Here is a 21,735-nt window from a genome sequence, read left to right on the forward strand (position 1 = left end):
TACCAGTAAATATATATATATCGACAAACACCACCAAAATAAAAGGACATGGAATTAGATAAACTTGGATGTAGTGAGTTATATGCATTGATAGAAATTTAGAAACAATTACTGTAAGAGTTCAATAGATATATAATGGGAGGAATTCATCTTAGAGCTAAGGAGACTGCTCTGTCAGTGCAAACATTTTCTGCTTGCCTGATGGAACAATCTGCCCTCTCCTCCCCGCATGTGGGGTTCTCCTGATATTTTTTTTTGGGGGGGGGAGCCACATTGCACTAGCAGAAGTCAATGTGTGGCCTTGCATTGGCAAGACTAGTCAGCTGAATCCAGCTCCATGCATCTCACCATAGCAGGAAAGACTGTGACTGGGTACCTATTTAGTCTGCTGCCCAGGTGTTCACAGTTGATGGGCAGTGCCTAACCCCCTGGTCTCCCTTTTTGTTGTTCCTCGTCTTTAAACATTATTGGACCAGACCTCAAACAGAGGGATCCTTCAAGTAAAGGACTATCCTCTAACAGCCTTTCAAATAGAGAGTGCAAAGTAGGACTTATTTTCTGACTGTTCCTGAACCCCATAGGAAACAAAGGGGTTCAATGGGGCTAATCCACTGGGGCAAATGGGACATTGTACCAACAAACTCAGTCTGCCCACAACCAGCCACCATCTGCCTGCCTTCTTACAAACAGTTCAGGGGGTTGGCACTAGCTACCAGCTTCCTCTCAATGTTGCCCTTGTAGAACTTAGCAGGGAGAAGGACGGAGACAGAACTAGAATCACTTTGCTGCTGTGGCAAAAAGAAATATATTGGGCTGGGGTGGAGAAAGCAGCTGTTCAGGGCTCATGTTCAGGAACAAATTATAATTTGCACCACGCACTTTGAGGGTCTCTTGGTCAATCTTCTCTGCAGTCCAGTGAATTTGGCTGATCCACAGTGATGGGCAGTGAGCACTCCTTTCATTCAGTGAACTTTGTAGGGGGTCTTTACCCCCAAACACAAATCCACCCTTTAGGACACTTCATTTCATTGTGCTCAGTGCTCATAAAGCAACCCTGATAAGCAAGCTCTCTCCCATCTAGTTCAGTTTCTTTGCCCTCCAATTCTTTAATTTCCGAATCTCATCTCTGAGATGGTGCTCCTGCTCAGCAAATGCCTTGATTAGCTGTCTCTTAAGGCTTGGGTTCCATTTTCCTCAATGAAGCTCATGGATAATTGGGCAAATCATTCACCAAATTAGAGTAGGTCCGAAAGACCTGTGGAACTCTTCTATGGGAACAGAAGGACTATACAGTGGTACCTTGGGTTACATACGCTTCAGGTTAAATATGCTTCAGGTTACAGACTCCGCTAACCCAGAAATAGTATCTCAGGTTAAGAACTTTGCTTCAGGATGAGAACAGAAATTGCGTGGCAGCAGCGGGAGGCTCCATTAGCTAAAGTGGTGCTTCAGGTTAAGAACAGTTTCAGGCTAAGATCGGACCTCCAGAACGAAGTAAGTACTTAACCCGAGGTACCACTGTATTGGGATGGGGGGCTGCCTTCAAAAGTTATCTCTCAGAAATTCTAGGAATCCTGTTCCCAGAATGCCATGCTGACACAGGAGCTGTTCCCCAGCCTTTCAACTAGCTATGCTGACAGAGAGAAGTGATGTTGACATTGACCGATTTCTCCTAGAGCTTCTCTTAGCTATCAAGCCATTCCTCTAAGTAAGCAAACAATGGCCATATATCCATCAAGCCCAGGGAGCAGTATATTATTATTAAAATGAAATGCAGTAGATGGTGGTCTGTTCTCGATTACTCTGTGAGATGGCTTCATTTAAAATAATGTAGACTCAGATTAAAAGCTTGTGCCAAGTTTCCCATGAAGATACTTCTCAGGGCCGACATCCAAAATCCATGATGAGTTATTGTTACATCTTAGCGTGGCTAAGATGAAGATTATTGTTACAAGAAGAATATCCATGGACATTTTTGCTCACGAAGCAAAACATTCAAAGTGTGCCCAATGGAGAAGTGATAATTAGGCTCCCTAAGAGACTAGGATGTGAGCTGGCTTTAGCAACGTGTGTGGTAAAGACAGGAGTGCTACTGTATATAGCTTATGTGCTTTTTCAAGGAAACAGGTCTTCACAAGAATATGCTGGTGAGATACTTTCAGTCAAAGCTTGAGAGAAGCATGTAAGCTGTTAAGTGTGGGATCCCAGCCCCTTCAGCCAACTTTTCAAGACGAAGGCACTCTTCCCTTTGCCACCTTCATGCTTCTCCAATGTCACTACTCGTGTCACTTGACATAAGAAAGGCCCTCAGAGCTAATCTTGTGTTTGGTGCATGTAAACAAATGCTTGGGCTACCTCGAAAGGGAGAAGCAGATCAGCTGATAGGAAGGCTGCTCGTGGAAAGCATACAAAGGGACTAGGTCGCTGGACTGCAACGGTGAAAGTCATTTTAAATTAAGCAAAACCAAAGAGCGGATTCAGAGCTTAAGAAGCGCCACCAGTCAAAATGGCAGATCGCTTCTCTGTCAGTGCTTCTTTCTAAACGTCCAAAGGAGAACTTGCTCAGATGAATTGCAGAGGCAAGAGGAGTGGGCATTAGGAGAAGCTCTGGAAACCGAATGTGAAAATGCAACATTTGATTTAGCTGCAAGGTGGTGAGTGAAGTCCTTCGTTGAACCTCCATATTGCAGAGCGCAAAACACAATGAAAAGGAAGTGTGTATTCCCTTTCCCTGTGAAGTATCCAGAAGTGCTATGTAGGAAGCACTCCTGCAGCAGCTAAATGCTACATTGAGCCTCAACCAGTATCCAAAAGACCTACATAGTTCATACTGGGCTATGTTCTGTCCCTGCCACTTACAGTGCCTAAGAGTAATAGTTGATAGCTGCCATGAAAAAAACAGCAGGCACAGTTAAAAACATTGAAAGCCGAAGTGAGAGATTCCTACATATAAGATCACTGCTGCAATCCATGAAGCACTGACCCATTGTAATCGCCATTCCTTTCCGTGTCAGGTGCATTGCTCCCAGACCACACAAACAAAGCTCCAAAATGCAGTACAAGCTACACAAAATTACTCAAAAGGAAGTCCAACTGAGATCGACTTAACTCTCAAAACAAGGGCACATAGGATTGGAGTCCTAGTCCTTTTATTTTCATTAAATATGAGCCTTAAAGGACCCTCATCATGAAGAAGGGAAGATGGAAGGTACAGGCTGCCGCTTCGTCTATAATAGCTTTATCTTCCTGATTTAAAGCACACTCGAGTCTACCGTCAAAAGGTGAATATGTGCCCGCAGTATAAGAATGCTAAATCAACAAAGCAATAAATCCCCATCATGATGTCCTGAGCTGATGAGGCTTACATGGAGCAGCCAATAAGAGATGAGAGCCGCACTTACAGCAGTGGGAAGCATCCACAAATCTCTAACATGACTTTCTTACTGATAGTTTTTCACTGATTTAGAGGATGGGGACATGTGGCCCTGGAGATGTTGTTGAGCTCTAACCACCATCAGCCCCAGCCAACTGGTCAGTGATGGTGCATGTTGGGAGTCCAGACCCAGCTACTTCACCCCTTATTTAAACCCCTGGTTTAAAACAGCACCTAGAAGGAAGCTGAAACATTACCTTCTCTGCTTCTTCTCGACTCATGGCCAGGGCAAGTTGGAGCTGGAGCTCCTCCTCTCCAGTCGTCTGTGGCCTTGCCTGCTCCAGGTCAGAATTGAACCGAGGGGACGAGGAAGAGGCTGAGGGACAAGAAAGAGATGAATTAATGCTGCAAATGGGATGGAGCCCAGCTGGGGGCTGCTGAACATAGTCCATAGCCATTCCAGAATCTGACATTTGCCTGGGTTTTGCAACAAATGGCCTTTCCCATTCTACCCCCTTCCCCTTCTTTTGCAGATTAAGTTCATGATTTTAGACTGCAGGTCCAAGTTATTAAACTGCTGGTCCAGGGGAAAGGTTATACCTCATTAATGGAACATCTGTAATGCACACAGAAGGGTCCAGGTTCAGTCCCTGGCATCTCCAGGTAGGGGTGGGAGAGACACCCTGTCTGAAACCCTGGTGACTGGATAGCTCAGTGGGTTAGAGCATGGTGCCAATAATGCCAAGGTTGCAGGTTTGATCCCTGTATGGGACGGCTGCATATTCTTGCATTACAGGGGGTTGGACTAGATGTTCCTGAGGGTCCCTTCCAACTCTACACTTCTACAGTTCTATGAGTCAGTGCCAGTCATTGTGGACCAATGGATTGACTCGGCACAAGGCAGCTTTTCATACTCCTATGTTCATATGAGGAGCAATGGAAAGAGCCCGGGGAAGAAGAGCCCTTTTGTGCACAATTGCATTCTGCTCTAGGAACTTGAAGGTTCCTGTTGTGTTTCCACAGCATCATCCTTCTTGAGGATGACAAGAAGAGCAAAAGTATGTTGCTGGCTGCCCATGTTAAGGAATCCTGATGTACCAGGACAGCGACCAAGGGACTATATGATCCAGCTATTATAGGCAGGTTCCAATGGGAGGAATTCAACGTTGCAACTAAGGAGATACAAGCATTTCTGCTTGTTTGGTGGGACAATCTCCCCTCTTCTCCCTCTATGCACTTCCTGCAGGTTCTCTTGACTGCCCCCTGCCCCCTGGAGCTAATTTGTGGGGGAGAAGAAGAGAGGGGGCTTGTGTAAGTCCTTGTACAGGCTCCACTAGTGGGAATCTGAACACTACGTCCCTAAGTCAGGCTACACTGCCAAGCAACAGCTCTCCAGAGTTTCAGGCAGGTGTCTCTACCAGTCGTGTGTGTGTGTGCCACTTTGTCTCATGCACAGTGAAGTCAAAGGAGTCATCTATATCAGGGCTGTCCAACTCCCAAGAGACTGCAATCTACTCACAGTATAAAAAACTGATAGTGATCTACCCATTGTCATTGGAGCCAAAGTTGTTGAGATTTTTAAAAATTATTATTATCTATATAGATAATATTATAGACTTAAAGCAGAATCCTACCTTGTAAATCCCACCATGTTGAATGGGGCTTATTCCTAGATAAGCAGGAATAAAATCACACCCTCAGATGGCAATCCAATGGCAATCCAATTGAACTGACAGGAAGCTCTATTGAACGAGGGGTACTTGCTTTGCATCATAGACATATCCTTTGAAAACTAAAGTTTTGACTCTAAAGTTGAAGTTGTAACAGCAACTAGCTAGCAAAAATTCCAAGAATTGGAATGCTCCAAGATAAACATATCCTTCTGTATTTATTTTTTAAAATCACATCACCACCTGCTCTAATTCCAGTTCACCTGTCAGAATAGCTTGTTTGCATATCAGTTAACTGTGCTGGGCTGAAAAATAATGTGGGCAGAAATGTGGAGGCCAAAAGGTTGGTGGTCTCCAAGGATTGGGTACCTGTTCCCCTTCAGATGTGTTTGAACTCCAGTTCCCATCAGCCTCAGCCAGCACGGCCAATGGTTGGCAGTGATGGGACTGGTAGTCCAGCAACATCTGGAGAGCTTCAGGTTCTACATACAGAACAGAGGACCCTAGAAACAGCTTCATATAGCTGGTTCTGCATGCCCAGGTCTTAATACACAGAGGTAACAATCACCCCAATCTCATTCTTATACTTGCCCTACCTGCATCAAGAGACTGGTCACCCCTGTTGCTGCAGTGATATGAATTTCAATCTCAGACCACTGAGGCATAGGTAATGCCAAGGTGGAAATCTATTATGTAGATTGGCCCCCAAAGACCCCTTTACAAAATTCTTAAATCAAAGGCACCTCTTTGTAGGAGTTAACACGAAACCCATTTGTAGATTGTAATGTGTAGTGATAGCATATGTGTAATGTGCATGCTTTTAAAATCTGATGCCAATTACCGTTTAGCACTATCATGCGACTTGATTATCTGCCTGTGCATTGCATGTCATTTCCATAGGAGAATCTTCTTTTTAAGAACTGCATAATGCATGGGTGGGGAATCTGTCCTTTGGATGTTGTTGGGCTCCAACTCCCATCAGCCCCAGACAACACGGCCAATAGTCAGGGATGAAGGGAGCGGTAATACAACTAAAGTCACAGGTTCCCAACACCTGTTGTAATGTAAATGCCCCTGTACTACCTACAGCAGGCATCGTAACACAGGACTTACAATCTTCCACCTAATCCTATTTCTCCCTGCAACTTCTCCCAAGTTCGATCTTCACAGCTATGAATGAAGGTTTTGCTTGGAACTTGGAAAGCAGCGGGGAAATTGGTTGGAGCTTCCAGAGATTCTGAAGGTAGAAATGTTAAGAAGGATTTCTGCACTCTGCACAGCTCATGGTTTCTCTTCATGGGCCCTTCACGAGTGCCAGTGTGGTGTAGTGGTTAAGAGCGGTAAACTTGTAATCTGGTGAACCAATTTCGCTTCCCCGCTCCTCCACATGCAGCTGCTGGGTGACCTTGGGCCAGTCACACTTCTTTGAAGTCTTTCAGCCCCACTCACCTCACAGAGTGTTTGTTGTCAGGGAGGAAGGGAAAGGAGAATGTTAGCCGCTTTGAGACTCCTTAAAGGGAGTGAAAGGCGGGATATCAAATCCAAACCCTTCCTTATCCATTCCACCCAGCTGCCCTTTACTTCCAAACCGCAATGCTAAGTAATGGCAGGAATGATCCTGCCAACTTTCCTTATTTGATCATAGGGGAAACATAGAATACCTTCCCCGGAATGTGTATCTTGAAAACTGCACACAAACTTATTCTGTTCCACCCACACGACCAGGTGCCCCAACAACTCCCCACCTGGGAAACCAAGACCATTCACAGATGATACGAGGCATTCATGCAGACCGCTCCACTGGCAAAGGTGGTGGTCAGAAATGCAGCCACAAATCTTGATCCACCAGAGACAAGGCAGCTCAGCCATGACACACTGCACTACTCACAATTAAAGGAGGATGGAGACTCTCTTGACCTGCCATAGTCTTCTCCGTACTGTGATGCCCGCCGCCCATAGGCAAGCTGCTGGCTGTTGCTGCTGCTAATCCCCATGCCTTCAAGAGACATCCGCTCTTTGGTTTTCAGGGCATAGGCTCTCTCCTGCTTCAGTCTCTCCTCATCCTTCAGCAAGCCCATCACTTGCTTTACCTTTTCCCGGACATTGATGCCCTGGTCCTTGCCATCGCGGTCTATGTACTGGAACTCCTTTAAGGTCTGGATAGTGTACAGGTTCTCACGGCACTGGTGAGCCACCTTCTCTGAGCCAGTTTTGATGAGGTAGTCCAGAAGAGTCAGCGCCTTGTAGACATGGCGCCAGTTCTTGCCACTGTCATTCAGCCGCCTCCAGATCATGCCCATGACCTCGGCAAATGCCACGGTGTTGAAGGTCAGGTCTGCAATCTCGGACATCAAGGAGCTCGGGGGGCCCCAGGGGTCATTGGAGGTGGCCTCGCGCACCTTGATCTCTGCCTCAGAGTAATTGTGCACAATGTTTTTCACCTGCCGGCGCAAGGCAGAAGTAGTCATGGTTGAGCCCTGGAGGAAGATCTCGGCTTGCAGAAAGGCTGGATTGGAACCCAGAAAGAGAATCTAAACCTTGGTGTAATCAATTAAAAAGATGCTGATTCTTCAGGTTGATCTGGAAAAAAGGCAATGAGATACGCATTAGGGCTGTTGACCAGTTCATTTTTGCCAAGTCAACCCTGCAAATGGGACAGACATGTTTTATTGCAGGTGGGGCAAATAAAGGCTTTGACCAGTAATCAATGCATGTAAATCAGAATATTCATTTACCTACAGAAACATATTTTCTTCCCCTCATACAGAGCCAATGTATGAGGGATGGAAAGGGCCAGTGAGAAGTGTGGCCTGGGGGAGTTTTGAGAGGCAGACAGAAAAGTCTGGAGGCCAAATTTGGCCCCTGGGTCTGATGCCCTACAGGGAACAACTCCCGGCCAGTAATAAATTATAGTGGCTGAGCAACCCAGAACAGCTGGTTGCATCTCTTAAAGCTGCAGAATTAGGTAGCTGCAAACTAAGTGACTGCCGCAATCTCTCTAAGTTGCAGACTACAACCAGGTTTAGTAAAATGAAGAACTAAATGGGCAGCCCACCTTATCCTACCATTCTGTAACAAGTGATGCATCTGTTGGCCTGGTGGGCCATTTGCAACAGAAGTTTTGTGCTGCAATTAAAGCAATCTCTGGAAAAAGAGATGGGGAGAGTGAGACCTATTTGCAATCATGAACTACAGTGGTACCTCAGGTTACATACGCTTCGGGTTACATATGCTTCAGGTTACAGACTCCGCTAACCCAGAAATATTACCTCGGGTTAAGAACTTTGCTTCAGGGTAAGAACAGAAATCGGGCTCCAACGGCGCAGCAGCAGCGGGAGGCCCCATTAGCTAAAGTGGTGCTTCAGGTTGAGAACAGTTTCAGGTTAAGTACGGACCTCCGGAACGAATTAAGTATTTAACCTGAGGTACCACTGTATTCCAAACTTTGGAGATTCATGATTGTTTGCGGTTCACAGTTAAAACAAATACAGCGACAGGGAAATAATTCCCCTGACCAAGCAAAATGTATCCATCTGTGTGTAGAATACAAAATACAAAGGATGCAAGTGTGGGTGAGCAAAACCATTTGCATTGCAATGTTCATCCAGGTCCCACAGAATTGACTGGATTCTATCTTTTGATACAAATAGGGCTGCTAATTCACATGTGAAGCATCTTGCTGCAACCCCAGAGCTGGATCAGGACCGATATGATTTTCAGAAAGAGTTGGGTTGGGGTAGGCATCCAAAATATCCAATAACCAAGCTGGACTCCATCCATTGCAACCAACTGTTCAGCATCTAATACACCACTGAGCATAGGAGTGTGCATTATGTAGCATGCATCACATTTTTGCTTTCCAAATCTATCTCGGATCATTCAGAGCAAAACAGCTTGTGGCTGAATTTCCCTAAGGAAATTCAGCTTCAAAATTAAATATCAAATCTGATTTAAAAAAGGCTAAAGAACTAGTATCTAGAGTGAGTTAATTACCAAGTTTTCTCTCTCGCGGGGGCTCATGATGGGTTACAAAATATCTTTAAAAACTACCACAAAAAATGCAAGAATGTTATGTAAAATCTTAAGATAAAGCCCTGCAAAATACAGAACTGTGATGAAAAAAATCCATGTCATCACATTTTATTTATAAAGAGCCTAAAATGACTAGGTGCTGTACAATACTTTAAAAGGAGAAGGAGAAAATTCCTTGCCAGTAGGCTAATCTATCACACAATAAGAAGAGTGAGGGAATGGATGGAGAAGAGGGGAGTGAGAGATGCACAAAACCCTTCATTTGCTTGGGATGCTCTTATCTGGGACTTGTCCTACTTGAGTCCATGAGAGATTCATTCAAATTTCCCAAACAAATCTCCCCCTTTACCTCTAACTTCACTTGCCCTGCTTTTTCCTCTTTCTTTCTCTGTGTTGCTGACTTGTCAACAGGCCACAAAGAAGGCAGGGATGAATGGGGGGAATGTTTAGTTGCCTTTTCCAACCCCCCACCCATGCCAACAAATACACCCACACCTATTTTTGCATACTTCACACTTGAATTCCCATTGAAACCAGCAAGGGTGAGCATGGTCAGGAGTCAACACTGACTCCTGTAAGCGCCTGTCTGACCATAGTTCCCTGGTCATCCTCCTGTTCGTCATTGCAACCTGCTCACTCTGTCCCTCCCTTAGGAGATACCACTGCCTGCATGCTCAATTGGCTCTCAACCTGCTCAGTAAGCAGGTGGTGGTAGCAAAGATGAGGACCAAATGGAGACCCAGGAGCAGCTTATAGGAAACTTGGGGAGGAGGGAGTGTGTCCTGCTTCAAAACCTGGAAATCAGTACTGGGATTCTAACGAAATCAATAGAAAATTCATGTCATCGTTATCGTGGACCAAATGACAAGAAACTGCTGCCTGTGACTCAGCATCACCAAGCAGCCGTAGGCTGCTTCCAGACGGGTGGCTCCTAGTGCTATCCAATCATTCCTTTCCATTTTAAGCTATGAGTGGGATTACACATGATGCACCAAACTACCAGGAGCATTGTGCTCCTGTTCCGACTCCACCAGCAGGTGTGATGTAGTTGTTGTAGGTGGGACCATGTGTCGCTCAACACACGTTTGTGATTACTGTTGTGGTGGGTTCCATTTTAAGACTCTGCCTTCATTTTATTTTTAATCAATGTTTTAGTCGTTGCTAAAACGCTTCACCGGCTATTTGTTATGAAGGAGTGGTGTGGCGGGAGACAGTCACAGAGGCGGGGAGGACAGTTGCTGGTGGTTTTAAATGGCTAGGAGTGGATGGGAGTGAAGACTACTACTATGCTGCAGTCCGCTCCCAGGCCCCAGTACCCAAGGCCTGGCCAGATTGGCCAGAATTCAAATTGCTGGCCACTCCCAATACGCTTCAGGTTACAGACTCCGCTAACCCAGAAATATTACCTCGGGTTAAGAACTTTGCTTCAGGGTAAGAACAGAAATCGGGCTCCGGCGGCGCAGCAGCAGCAGGAGGCCCCATTAGCTAAAGTGGTGCTTCAGGTTAAGAACAGTTTCAAGTTACGTACGGACCTCCTGAACGAATTAAGTATTTAACCTGAGGTACCACTGTATTCCAAACTTTGGAGGTTCATGATTGTTTGCGGTTCACAGTTAAAACAAATACAGCGACAGGGAAATAATTCCCCTGACCAAGCAAAATGTATCCAAATGCCAGTCACTTGGATGAACTTTGCTCCCAGGAGTCTTGGAGCCTGACGCAATGGGCCACAACGGCCACCCACCTCCAACTAGATAAGTGGCCATTATGTTGCATCAAGTATTTTCCCCAGTGCATTTTCCCATCACTTACTCTCATCCTTATTGCACCAAGTCCAATATTTTGGGGGAGTGGGTTTGTTTCCCCAATCACCTTTTTTTGCCTGAAAATATTGACAGTTTGGAACCGCAAGCACTTTTCATGGAGCCCAGCAGGGCAAGCCAGAGGTTTGTGTGAATGTGGTTGAGCACCCTAGAACGTGTCCCACACTCTTTTACAAAATGCAAGGATTCCTCAGCCAACACATGGATGTAGGACATGGCCCCTTGAATAGTCTGAAAAAATGCTAGAGTAGTTCATGGAGCCACAGGCCAAGAGACAATCCCAGGTCTATCTATTTAAAACATACGGCTCTCCCCCAAGAATCCTGGGAACTGTAGGGTTTTTTATGGGTGGTGGGAATTGTAGCTCCCAGTTCCCAGCATTATTTGAGGGGAGCAATGACTGTTAAGAGTGGTCATGAGAGTGTTTTAAATGGATGGTGTGGATGTAGCCCTGATTTGGATGGCTCAGACATGCCACACATGTGACATGCCACACCGAAGGAAGGCAGAATCTTCAATATGGCATCAGGAAACCTTCCTCCCTGTTTATAGCTTGTCAGTCAATCAGAGTCTCAGTAACGAAGCAAAACCCATGGACTGATTCATGGCTCCATCATCTCTCCCATGAACACACTTCAGGGTGAATCATTTGCACAACGTGAAATCACGACGTTTAAGAAATGCTGCTGCAGTTTTGCAAAACCCAAAACTCCAGCCACCAGAAACAGAGTGACATCATCTGCCCTTCAGTTTCAAATCTACCCTTTGCCACATATTTTAAATTCCTGCCATCATCCTAAAATGAAATGCTGGGGAACAATCAAAAGAGTTTTAAGAAAACTGGATTTCTTTCTTTCTTTCTTCATTTCTTTCTTTCTTTTTTGTTCCCAAATGTAGGAAACTGACCAGCCTAGCAATGTTTTTCTTCAGGGTTCCTGTAAATAGATCCAAAGCAAGCCACCAAGGACTGGACTGGCTGGGGACAGATCATCCCAACCCTGCTTACTTCCTAAATTGAAGCCCCCTGGAGAGAGGTCTCTCTGAAATGCAATTGCTTCATTACCACTTTGATTTCATCTTTTGCCTTCTCCAATGAGTCAAAATTCAACCTTCCTTTACAACCTCCATTTCCCCCCCTGACTGGAAATGCATACCCATAAAACACACGCCCGGGAAGTTTGTGCATGGCTCCTCAAACCAACAGAATGACTCATATATCCTACTCCTCTCTAGGGGAACAGCTCCACCCTTTGCAGTAATGACCTGACTGTGTCCACTTTTCTAGGTGAGGAACAAGCCATCATCTTTCTCCACCCTGATGACGGTAAGCATCCCTGACAAGTGAGTCAGGAAGAGAGAATCTAGAGACTGCCTGCGTACGGCTTGCAGAGTTTCTTTCAAGACATTTCCCTGTATTGATTGCTCTGCACAATCCAACCCACTTACTGTTTTTAGATTTTGAGTGGAGCTTGCGCGCCAGGAAAATGACTGCAGCCAAGCACAGCAACTCACAGAGGGGGTGAAAGGAACGCGCCATTCCATTGTAACTTAAAAAGGAGGCTATGGGAAAGGACACTGCAGCCACCCAGACCAAGCTGACCTGCACTGAAGCCAAATAGGTGGACCACTGCCTGGAATGGCATACCCAGTGGCCATGACCAGACAGAACAACAGCACACAGGAGATGATGGCTAATCGAGCGGTCAGCATGTTAGGTTGTAAAGTCTGGGTTTCTGAGGTGCTTTGTGACTATAGTGTGTGTGTGTGTGAGCTATGTCTTTAGACATCCGTTGTTCAGCCCAGACACTGAGGTCCAGCTCCAACGGCCTTCTGGCAGTTCCTTCACAGCTAGAAGCGAAGTTACAGGGAATGAGGCAGAGGGCCTTCTTGGTAGTGGCACCCTCCCTGTGGACCATCCTTCAGATGTCAAGGAGATAAAGAACTACACAACCTTTAGAAGACACTTGAAGGCAGCCCTGTATAGGGAAGCTTTCTTAATATTTAATGTTTTATCGTATTTTTGTATATGCAGGAAGCCGCCTAGAGTGGCTGGGGCAAACCAGTTAGATGGGCAAGGTTACAAATTAGATAATAAGAATTAGTTGTGGTAGTAGTACCACTCTTCTGTGTCTGGACTGAGACACAGAGCAACCTGATTTTAAAGCTGAGGTAGTGTGGCCGTGGGTCATGTTGGTGTCAGCGTGTGGTGGCTGACCCAAAAAAATCAGGGAAAGGGGAATCCAGGGGCCCCATTGGTTGTGGCAGGGCATAGGTTTGTGACTGAAGAAGGGAATTGGAGAAGGAGGTGTTTTAGACAACAATATCATGAGGCCTCTCAGCAGGTCAAACGATGTGTCCGTCTGGCCAAGCATTGTCTATGCTGACTGGCCTAGCAGGGTCCATTTCAGGGCAGATAAGGGTCTTGCACACCATCTGCTACCAGAGGGGGGGGGACCCTTATTCAGCCTGAGGGCCGCACTCTATTCTGACAACCAGCAGGGACACAGGGCCAGAGGCAGGGTAGAGCAACAACTGTTAAGTTTTACTTTTGTACAGTAATAATAATAAATTTTATTTATACCTCGCCCTCCCCAGCCAAGACCAGGCTCAGGGCGGCTAACACCAGATATAAAAACAATGGATTGAAATACAACTTAAAAAACAAGATTAAAATACATTAAAATATTAAAATGCAGCCTCATTTCAGTGAAAATGTCAAGTCTTCACCAAACTGGCATACCAGTGGCCATGACCAGTAGGCTGGTTCCTACAACCCAACACCCTAGCTCCTATTCAGACAAGGAAGAGATGTTTTCAGAGTTCAAGGATACACACAAGCCAGGCAATAAAAAAACCATCCCAAGCAAAATGTGGCTTGGGAGAGTCTGGAGGGCCACATAGAGGGGCATGAAGGGCCGCCTTCCCTCCTCTGCCGTTGGATCCTTTAAAAAACAAAAACCTAGAGATGCCAGTGCTTGAACCTGGAACCATATGTACAAAAAGCTCTACCCATGAGCTCCCTTCCCCATCTGCAGAGCAGCAAGGTCAAGGAGATGTTGCTGACATGGGGCAGAAGAACAAGCAACACTGAGTACTGGAGGCAGAGTGAGGTCTTCTGCAGAATTCAGAAGGCTGGGGTGGCCAGTAGAGTGTGTGTGTGTGTGTGTGTGTGTGTGTGTGTGAGAGAGAGAGAGAGAGGGAGAGAGAGGGAGAGACTGAAGAATAGGGAGTCTCAGGGAGGGATAAGGCTATTTTCCCTTGATAGCTCAGTTGGTTAGAGTGCAGTGCTGATAACGCCATGGTTGCAGGTTTGATCCCCATATTGGGACAGCTGCTTATTCATTCCTGCATTGCAGGGGGTTGGACTAGATGATCCTCAGGGTCCCTTCCAAGTCTGCAATTCTATGAGTCTATGATGAGCGGCTACAAGCCAAAATGGTCATGCTTCACCTCCACTGTCAAGGGACCTCTGAATACCAGTGGCTGGGAATCCCAAGTGGGGAGAGCAACTGAAATCCCACTTATGGCCTTCCTGCAGGCCACTGGATGCATAGTGTTGGACTAGATGAGCCTTTGGTCTGACTCAGTGGGGATTTGTTAGGTTCTTATGATGTGGTGATGCCTGAGCCATAGTGGGGAGCCACAAGGGGAAAGCAAATGAGCTGGAGAGGCCCTTGAATGCCGTAGGAGCCAACCTGGCTTCAAGCTGATTGCAGTTCAGGGATGTTTGTGGCCTACAAAGGCAGCACAGATGGAAGGGAACACGGTGGCATGTGGGGGCAGCGGCCTTGGGTGGGCCAATGCAGCAGATTATGTGCGAACTCCAGATACCAACATTCTCCTTCTGGCTTTGACAAGGTTACAGATAAGGTTCCGCCTTATGAAAACTCCCGCTGCTGCTGCTGCTGCTGCTCCTTCTCTTCCTCCTCCTCCTCTAGCAAACACTAAGTTTGCGCTGATGAAAGCGTCCCTCCAACGGGTCAGGAGGACATTCCTTTCTAGCAAACACCTGGCTCCAACCTCCAGAGGAGCTCCAGGGTCAGACTCAGGCAACTGCTTTAATTAAGGCTGTGAAAGACACCCATTAAAGAAACGTCCCGGGCATTTTTCAATCACAACGTGTAGAAAGAAAAATCTCTTGGGAGCTCGGAGGCAGGGCCTAATATGGTCCTGCTCACCTGGCCTAGTTGCACAGCCTGCTTTTCATTGCATAGGTCAGGGCATGGCCCCAGAACACGGGCAATCGTCCTCTCTTCCTGTGTCCTTGAGCATGTGCAGAGTGCCTCATCCTCACCACATCTGAGGCTGTGGAGGGAGAAGGGTGGATGGGTGGGTGGGAAGTGGTTTTGTGGGAAAGCCCATGACCCTCAGGGTTCAGACGTCTCTGTTTCAGCCCCGGTGGGAGGAGAGGGAAAAGAGAGCAGAGAGTGTTTGTGTTTGAAGAGCTGCCAAGAGTGTTAAGAGAAGTAAGTTTTATCGAACACAATATCCCCAGGAACACAAAGAGAGAGAAACAGAAACCGTGCGATAGATAAGACAGCAGCACCAGGCAGCTACATATGAAATTACTGCAGTGACCTTGACTGAAAGAAATGGTCAGGTGGGGAGGGCATGCGAAGGAGGGCTGGCACTCACTGCCCAGGGAATGCCCAAAGTCCTAACCTAGGTTAAGTGACACATTCCAGAAGAAGAACCACCTGAGCCTAGACTGCAGCAAGACAACCCCGGCTGTATGGTCATTCAAGGTTTCCCAGGCTGCTGCTGCTTGCAACAAACCAGGCACGGCACAGCTCTTGCACAGCTCCCAGGCAACAGGGCTTGGTCAGGAGAACTTCCTGCTAGACTGGACCCATCATCATCCCTGCTGGGTTTCCACAACACCCTCTAAACTGCATATAAGTATTATTACTAGTAGCAGGGTGCATTCTGTGTTTCATTAGAAATACTCCAACTCCAGAGATAGCAAGGGGAAAAATCTGAATGGAGGAAAGATGGTAAGATAGGAGGGAAAGGTAACATTTGATCAGGTCCACCCCTTGTTACATTTGCCTCTCCCTTTCCTACCTCCCCCTTAGTTGTCCTTCCCAATAGGCTGGAAAAGTATAAAACTGTAAGCTCATCAGGGCAGAAACCAGCCCTCTTGTTCTGTTTTTGTTTTTCCTTTTGTTTGTGCCACTCTGTAAAGCGAGGCAAGCACTGATCCAACTATGCAATTACAACAGAGGGAGGAAAGAAGCAAAACTCTGTTGGGGAAGGAAAGAGATGGGGTACCAAATGGCTATGCGAGGGGGTGAAGGAAGCAAGTTTTCCATAATCAAGACCCTGAAGGATGGACTGCACTGTAGGAGGCTGCAGGGAAAGAGGGTCACAGGCCATCCATTTCAAACATCCTGCTCTACAGCTGACCCTCTTGTCTCTCTGATGCAGTTTATTAAATTTATTTATTTCATAAGATTTATATGCCGCTTGATTGCAAAAACAAAACGACAACAATAACAACACACCTCTCTTAATTTTTCTAATATTTGGGAACATAAGAAGCTGCCATCTAGCTTAGTGTTGCCTGCACTGACTGGCAAAGGCTCTCCAGAATTTCCAGGGTCTGAATTTGAGGGGTTCTGCATACAAAGCAGTGCTCGGCTTAGCCATTGAGCTCTGGCCTAATAACTCTGCCCAGGGAGTGAGTTTCTGTCTGGTGTGGAGTTGCCAGAGATGCTACAGAAAAGTAACAGGGAGTCTTCTTAGTAGTCCACTCTCTGGGTGGTTTGGACCACAACTATGGAGCTGGAAAAAGTTGTACTGTATTCAAAATCATCTGGAGGATACCTGGTTGGCGAATAGTGAAGAAGGCAAGTAGCCAGTGAAACAGCCCCACTCCCCTCTTTAATACAACGAAAGCATAATCTGAACCTTAATCTGACCTAGGAAAGAAAGGGACCAATCTGAGTGGGATAGAAGGGACTTGAGCTTTAATAAAGTGGGGTGGGCAAAAGATTGAAATGCGGCGCCGGGTTGGCGACGACAGGACCTAAGAGGAAACTTTCAGAGCCTGATTTGATTCATCAAAGCGCTGGGTGGGAGGAGGGCGAATCTCCCCAGTAGAAGTGTCTTTGATGCTCCGTCTGTCTGTCTGTCTGTCTCTCTGTGTGTCCTGCCTTCCACCCAAGTGCTTCGGGACCCCCAAGCCTGGCACTGACTTACCCCCTTTCTTGCTCGCGCGACCAGGCGGCAGGCAGCCCTTTCCAGCACTGCTAGCTAGCCAAAGCAGCCGGCATTACATAATCCTGCTGAATCTTCCTACGATCCCTAGTCCCTGTGCGAGCGAGCGAGCGAGCGCCAGAGAGGGGGAAGGGAGGGGGCAGGGAGGAAGAGAGAGAGAGAAGGAAAGGTGTGCGCGGGGGTGTCCGTGTGCGCGAACACGCGCGCGCGCCTACACACACCTTGAAGAAATCCTGGGGAGTTCGGAGGCGGCAGAGGCCCGATCCAACCCCTCCAAAGGCGCGCGACCTGCGTGCTCTGGCAGGGCGCTGGAGCATGCAGGTGGCGAGAGAGGGGAGAGACGGGGGGGTGCAGAGCACAGACTGGGTAACCTCCTCCTCCTCCTGCATCTGGGTAAGGAAAAGGGGATCTCTCCCTCTCCCTCGCGCGCACAAAAACCAAAGGCACCCCCCGCTTTTAAGCCAGGTCTCCCTGCTCGCCACCCCACCCTTCTGCGGACCAGGAAACTTCAGCAGGCGGCGGCGGCGGCGGCGCAGTGCGAGGAGCCCAGCGGAGGCAGCAGCTCGGCTTTGCCAAACTCGCGATGACAATCAAAGCGGGCTTCACTGCAGTCAGGAAAGCGCGCTCGGCGTCCAGAACTTTCCTCCCCCCCCCCACTTCCTCCTCCTCCTCCGGGCTACCTTTTCGAGGCTGAGCCCCCTCTCTCTGCCGCCCCCCACCCAGCGCCATCCTCCCCACCGCAGAGGGGTCCGCACTGCCGCCCGTCGAGGAAAAGCGCAGGGCGACCATTCACCCGGGTCGTCCTTTCCCGCTGGGCAGTCCTGAGGCGAGCGTCCTTACCTCAGGCGCCGCGGCTGCAGCTGCTGCTGTGCGCGTGTCCTTCTCTTCCTCCTCCTGCCGCCGCCAAGCTCTCCCTCAGCAGCGGTGTCCGCAGTCGGCTGGTGCTGCTGCGGCGGCTGCCATCCTCAACCCCCTTCAGGTGCCTTTCCCCTCAGACGACCGGATCAGGCAGGCGCACTGCTCGGTGGTGCCTTCCAGCCTCCTCTCCCCGCCACCCTGTCCCTAAATCCATCCAGCGGGAAAGCGAAGCCGTCCCTCCATCCTGCTGCTGCTCCTCCTCCTCTCACCTTTGCGAGTCCACCCAGGAGAGGGACAGGAGCTTTGCCTCGCAGGGGCGCACGACGCGGCGGCGACGGCGCGCAATCAGCCTCGGCGTTTGTGTGTGTTTGCGCCTGGTCTTCCCTCAGCTGCAGAGGGAGTCTCTCGTCCTCCTCGCCAGCCCGGCGTTTAAAAGAGAGCAAGGCGGGGAGCCGGGATGGGGGGGGGGAGCAAAAAGTTGCTCGGCTTGCTGGGCAGGTCTGCTTCAGTTTCCACAGGACACCAGGCGCGCGCAAAGCAGGAGGGACCGAGCCAGGGAGCGAGGAGGCAGGCTCGCTGCTGCTGCCACCCCGGCTCTGGTTAACCGCTTCAGGCCCGCGACGTCGACGACAGGGAATCTCCGAAGTCTTCTCGGCGACCCCGCTTCGAGGGAGACGCAGGAGAGAGACAGAGAGAGAGAGAGAGGCAGGGATTATGAAAGCAGAGAGGCAGTGACTCACTGGCTTAACCCCTTCGGGCGGCGGGCACCGCCAGGCAGGCGTGCCAAGGCGGCGACGGGCGATGTGGGAGAGAAGGGCCGAGGGAGGCAGAAGCGTTAACAAGCCCAGGACGAGGCTCGGTCCCTGCCGTCCCAGAGCTGGAGCGCTGCCACCCCCGGGGCTTTGTTTGGTTTGCCTAGACAGCAAAACGGTGGCGTGACCCAAGGGCTGTCCTTTCGCCCGCTCCCCACCTCCCTTCAAAAAGATTTTGACAGCACCGACGACGTGTTTGTTGGGGGGGGGACGACGACCCCCACCTTCACCCCCTCCCCAAAGAGTCACTGACAAGTAGTGAGCAGGAGGCGGGGATGACAGCTGTCATCCTCTTCCTCGTCATCGAGCTGCCGCCTCCACTCCACTCTTTGTGCTATATGTTTGAATCAGCAACAGATTTGTTCGCCTCTTTTCTATCTGACAGTTCTGGTGTTCTCCGGGATAATAATAAAAAACTGAGAATCCTGCATTGCAGGGGGTTGGACTAGATGACCCTTGGGACCCTCTTCCAACTCTACCATTCAAATGATTCTATGATTCTCCTTCTGGGATGGAGGGGGAGCAGAGAACAAGCCATTCATCCACCTGCTGTGGAGAACCGGGAGGGAGGAGGGTCCTGGGTGTGCTGTGGTGGGTGGGGGTTCATGTTGACCTTTTTATTAAAGCAAATAGGTTCGATAATGATAATTATCACCTGCCCTTCACCAGCAGGTCCCAGAAGTGGCCCTGCGGCCCTTCAGATGTTCCTTGGACTCCATCGCTCAACACATCCATACAGAAAAGCCAACGAGGAGGGATGAAGGGGGGCTGGAGTCTGACAAACTTCCAGAGGGCCACAAATTCCCCTTCACTGACTCAGGCGGGGAAGACCGTGCTTCCAACTTTTGCACCCGAGAAGTCCCAGGCTCAATCCCTGGCACCTCACATTAAAAGGATCAGGGGACAGCAAACATCTAGGGAGAGCAGATGTCAGACTCGGCAAGACCAATGCAAGGATGGTGAGGCAGTCATCTCAGGGAACCAGTGGCGTAGCGTGGGGGATGCAGGGGGGGCCGGCCGCACCGGGTGCAACATCTGGGGGTTAGGGAAATCCACGGGTTAGGGGGCGCAAATCCACGGGTTAGGGGGCGCAAATCCACGGGTTAGGGAGCGCAAATCCATGGGTTAGGGGGCGCAAATTACTTGCCTTGCCCCGGGTGCTGATAACCCACGCTACGCCACTGCAGGGAATGGATTTAGAACAGAGTTTCCTTAACAGCATACAAAGGCAAAAGCTTGTCCAGCACAATCCAGGTTGGGACCTCCCAACTGCCTTGATCCAAGCAGAAGAACTACTGGGCGTTTGAGTTTGGGCTTTCACCCAGATACTGCCTGAAGTGCTGCAAAATCAGCAATTTAGCAGGTGGCTAGAGATATGGGGTGCACACTTGGCACAGGAGTTACAGGCGCAATAAGGTACCGGGCTCTCCCTTGCCGATAGTGCCAGTCCCAGTCTTTAGATGAAATGGGGAATGGGGGCCTTTGCTATAGGAGAGGCATTTCTTCTCTATAAGTGGCCCATTCACCCATGAATGTTTTCAGTACAGTGGTACCTTGGGTTACATATGCTTCAGGTTACATACGCTTCAGGTTACAGACTCCGCTAACCCAGAAATAGTACCTCGGGTTAAGAACTTTGCTTCAGGGTGAGAACAGAAATCGTGCTCCGGCGGTGCGGCATTAGCTAAAGCGGTGCTTCAGGTTAAGAACGGTTTCAGGTTAAGAACGGACCTCCGGAATGAATTAAGTACTTAACCCAAGGTACCACTGTACAGCAAAATCCAATGCACAGCATCTCCTGCAAGCGTTCGAAAGTTGGCATTTACTCATTGCATTTATATTCCACATTTCTGCATCGTGTTGATGTAGTCCAAAGTTGGCAGTAACCAGCTAAGTTTCTAGATTTCCCAGAGGGCTGCTCATCGCTAGTGGGGACAACCAAAGACATGCCCTCAGCAGATCCTTGCACATCTATCACAGGAGGTCTGGCCATGCTGCTTGAAGGGTAAGAGTTTAGGGTTTTTGCTTGAAGAACTACAAAACCAGCTTGATAGGGCATTTCCTTGCAGGGATGGGGGAGAAACACCATATCTGAACAATTCCACTCCCAAGCTTCTGAAAAGCCCTTGTCTGTAAACAGGCTACTATAGTATTGATGGAGCTCTGCAGGCCCCAACAATCTGGGGCTCTGCAATGCATATAGAAGTAGCTACCTGAAATCTATTTTTATGAGAAAGAGGGAACTTGATGGTGAATCACAACAACAACAAGAAGTAGTTATGATCTACCCCTGGGTTCAATCATGTCGTTGTTAATGTATGAAGCCAGTCATAGCATCGGTCTGAAAACCTTGCCATACTAATACGGAGCTGCTCGACTTAGAGGGCTTCGATAACAGATGCGGTTGGCACGCGTATTTATGGAAGAACAAAAGGAAAGTGCACAAGGGGTTTGCAAATCACATTTTTAGAGGGCCGCTAATCGAAGTCTGGGAAAGGTATCAAAATCTGTTAGAGCCGAAAACACCACATTGGCTTTCACCTCTCGAAGTAATGAGTATAAAAACCATAAATATGAGAAGCAATTGGGCAACTTATGATCAGCTACTAACGAAGGTTGAAGGGAAATGGAAGCTAAAACCGTATGAGCAAATAAAGGAACATGTTTACGATTGGCTACATCACCATCAGGTGAATCAGATGTTTAGTAAAGATATCAAAGAAAGAGGTTATGCTGATAAAGACTCAAAATTCCAGACAGAAATAATAAATAATAAAGTGAAAATTATATCTAAGACATACAGGATGTTGTTGGACTGGAATTTAGGCGATGAGGAAGTAAAATCTGTGATGACCCACTGGTCAAGGGATATAGGTCATAGTATACAGTTTGAGGATTGGGAGAAACTTTGGAGGGAGGGGGTAAACTTTACGGCGTGTACTGCGATA

The 21,735-nt window shown here is 48.2% G+C and overlaps 1 protein-coding gene across 7 annotated transcripts in view; it reads right to left on the minus strand.

Moving 5' to 3' along the window:
• The window catches only part of EPN3 (epsin 3), a gene marked incomplete at its 5' end in the record, with an annotated part of 25,030 nt that extends 17,519 nt beyond the window's left edge, over positions 1–7,511 (minus strand). For all 7 annotated transcript variants that reach the window (XM_081899687.1, XM_081899685.1, XM_081899689.1 and 4 more), the window contains 2 exons: positions 3,631–3,749; positions 6,932–7,511. In XM_081899687.1, coding sequence (XP_081755813.1) covers positions 3,631–3,749; positions 6,932–7,511 — 699 coding nt within the window. The remainder of the gene's footprint in view (positions 1–3,630; positions 3,750–6,931) is intronic.
• Positions 7,512–21,735: the final 14,224 nt, after the last annotated feature.

This window comes from Podarcis melisellensis (assembly GCF_964234715.1).
Source record: "Podarcis melisellensis genome assembly, chromosome: 2".
Taxonomy (NCBI): Eukaryota; Metazoa; Chordata; class Lepidosauria; order Squamata; family Lacertidae; genus Podarcis; species Podarcis melisellensis.